The sequence below is a fragment of the Oratosquilla oratoria genome, chromosome 4 (genome assembly GCF_046742065.1).
Source record: "Oratosquilla oratoria isolate Oo_2021 chromosome 4, ASM4674206v1, whole genome shotgun sequence".
In the NCBI taxonomy this organism is placed as follows: Eukaryota; Metazoa; Arthropoda; class Malacostraca; order Stomatopoda; family Squillidae; genus Oratosquilla; species Oratosquilla oratoria.
This window is the reverse complement of record NC_134780.1, coordinates 4,667,697-4,670,196: the sequence shown is the minus strand read 5'-3', so window position 1 is coordinate 4,670,196 and position 2,500 is coordinate 4,667,697. Positions and strand designations below refer to the sequence as shown.

Sequence of the window (2,500 nt, the reverse complement as noted above, 5' to 3'; positions counted from 1 at the left end):
GTCCTCACCTTCGCCCGGATAGTGTAGCTGAGGATGATGGGGAGGATGAGCAGGGGCACGTTGAGCTGGTTGAAGAGCGCAAGGGCGGCTAGGACTCCTGCAGGTCGTAGGGCGCCGCCCTCAAGCACCCAAGCAAGGATGACCGTCAGGAGGGTGATGACCACACCGGAACTTTGCATCAGGAACGCTACGACAGGGGAGAGAACGAAGCTGTCAGGATCAGTGTGTTCACACATGTACGTAAATTCTATTTTATTAATCTATTATCATATTCTTTTTTAATCTTAAAGACTTGCAGGCTCTACGAAGAAGGAAACTAGAACACAAAAGTTGACTAAACTTCTCTTCCCCTTTCCATTTGATGTTTTCGTCATAGTTGACCTGACAAACAAATCTACGCTCTTACATACAGTCTATTTATTCATGACTGTTGAATGAGATTGAAAATACATGTGCCATGTGTGTGTGTGTGTGTGTGTGTGTGTGTGTGTGTTTATGTATTTATATGTATATGCCCAATAGCATGCTCATATATTTTATTTTGGTTAATTCCAAACTATATTGTTTAGTCTACCGTCAGGTGATTTTATTCAACATCCACCACCCCCAATCGAAAATAACTATAATTGTTATTGATAATAACATTATTATCAATAGCGATAATTTTTTTATTGATACTTACATACATATACCAAAGGTTTTTTTCCCTTTATAAGGGAGGTGAAAATATAGGCATAAAAACCACTCCCACCCATTCCATCCCTATCATACTCCACTCCCCTCTACCCTCTTCCCTCCCTCTTATCTTAGCACCTCCTGGATGACGGGTCATCCCTGCATCTCACCCACTGCCCTGGGTCAGAAGCAGTGTTACAAGACACAGCACATCCACAGCAAGGCCGCTTCATTAAATCGGCGACCCCCCCTCTCCGTCCCCTCATGCAGAAAAGGAGAAGACGGGGAGAAATTACTTCGGGCTGCGTCAAATTATTTCTTACATATACTCCCTTACCCCCCCTCCCCCATCCCCCACCCACTCCCCCTCATGCATCACAGCATCATCCATACACAACCATTCTCCATTCAACCATATATTCTGTCCTCTTCCGTCCTCACCCTTTCTCTCTTCCTCCTCCTCCTCTTCCTCTTTATCCTCCTCACCCTCTTCCTCCTCCTCCTTCTTTCCACCTCCTCTTCCTCCCCTCCTCCTCCTCCTCCTCTATCCTCCTCACTCTCCTCCTCCTCTTCCTCTTCCTCCTCACTCTCCTCCTCATCCTTCCCCTCTTCCTCCTCCTCCTCTTCTTCTTTATCATCCTCACCCTCTTCCTCCCCTCCTCTTCCTCTTCTTCCTCTGTCCTCCTCCTCCTCCTCCTCTTCCTCCTCACCCTCCTCCTCTTCCTCCTCACCCTCATCCTCTTCCTCCTCACCCTCATCCCTCTCCTCCTCCTCCTCCTTCCCCTCCTCCTCCTCCTCCTCACCCTGCTCCTTCTCCTCCTCTTCCTCCTCCTCCTCCTACTCCTCCTCCTCCTAATGTGTCCCAAAGAGCTTCACTCCTCTTCCCTTCGGCACATTAGATGATGGAGGGTAAGTGGAGGGCACACGGCGTTTATGGAGTGAGAAGAAGCTCTATGGAGTGCTGTGGAGTGGAGGGTTGCGGGAAGAGGATGAGGAGGATGAGGAAGAAGGGGAGGGGGAAAAGGGAGTGGGGAGTAGGAGGTGGAAGAGAGGGAGGAGGCGGAACAGGAATAGGAAGAGGAGGGGGAGGGGAGGGAAAGGAGGAGGAAGAAATGGAGGGGGAGGGGGAGTGGAAGGAGGAGGAAGAAAGGGAGGACGAGGGGGAGGGGGAGGGGAAGGAGGAGGGGAGGAGGAGGGGAAGGAGGAGAGGAGGGGAGGACGAGGGGGAGGGGGAGGGTGGGGGGAAGAGGAAGAGAGGGAGGAGGAGGAGCAGGAATGAGAAGAGGAAGAGGTGAGAAGAAGGGGAGGAAGAGTTGGAGGAGAGAGAGGAAGAGGGAGAAGAAAAAGGAGGAGAAGGAGAAGAGAGGAAGAAGGGAAAACAGGAATAAAAAGAAGAGGAGGAGGAGGAGGAGGAGGAGGAGGAGGAGGAGGAGGAGGAGGAGGAGGAGGAGGAGGAGGAGGCTGTCGTGAATAATAATAAAAAAAAAATACAAACTATACATAATCAACATCTTAGTGACTTTACTGTGGCGCCCCTACGGACCAGATCAGCTTAGGACTCTTTCATCCTCTGGGACGAATCCTCACTCATGGAGGAATGGTGAAGATGTGTTTATAACTTTCACCATTCTTTGCTTGCACCATATTTATTAGATAAAATTAGCGGTGGCAAAGGTGATATTGTATCACCATATTGTAGGGGCAGATTAGGGTTAACAAGGGCCCTGAGGGAACGGAGATCTTAGGCCTGCGGGATTGGCACCGGAATTTGTCCCGGAAGCTTTGGGCCGGGATTCTGACGCCCATGCGTCCATCGGGAACGGGA

General features: G+C 50.1%; 1 protein-coding gene across 1 annotated transcript in view; it reads right to left on the bottom strand.

The window, feature by feature from the left end:
* The window catches only part of Sur (Sulfonylurea receptor), a 139,172-nt gene that overhangs the window by 24,799 nt on the left and 111,873 nt on the right, over window positions 1-2,500 (bottom strand). The window contains exon 10 of the mRNA XM_076183448.1: window positions 9-187. Within this exon, the coding sequence (XP_076039563.1) occupies window positions 9-187 (179 nt within the window). The remainder of the gene's footprint in view (window positions 1-8; window positions 188-2,500) is intronic.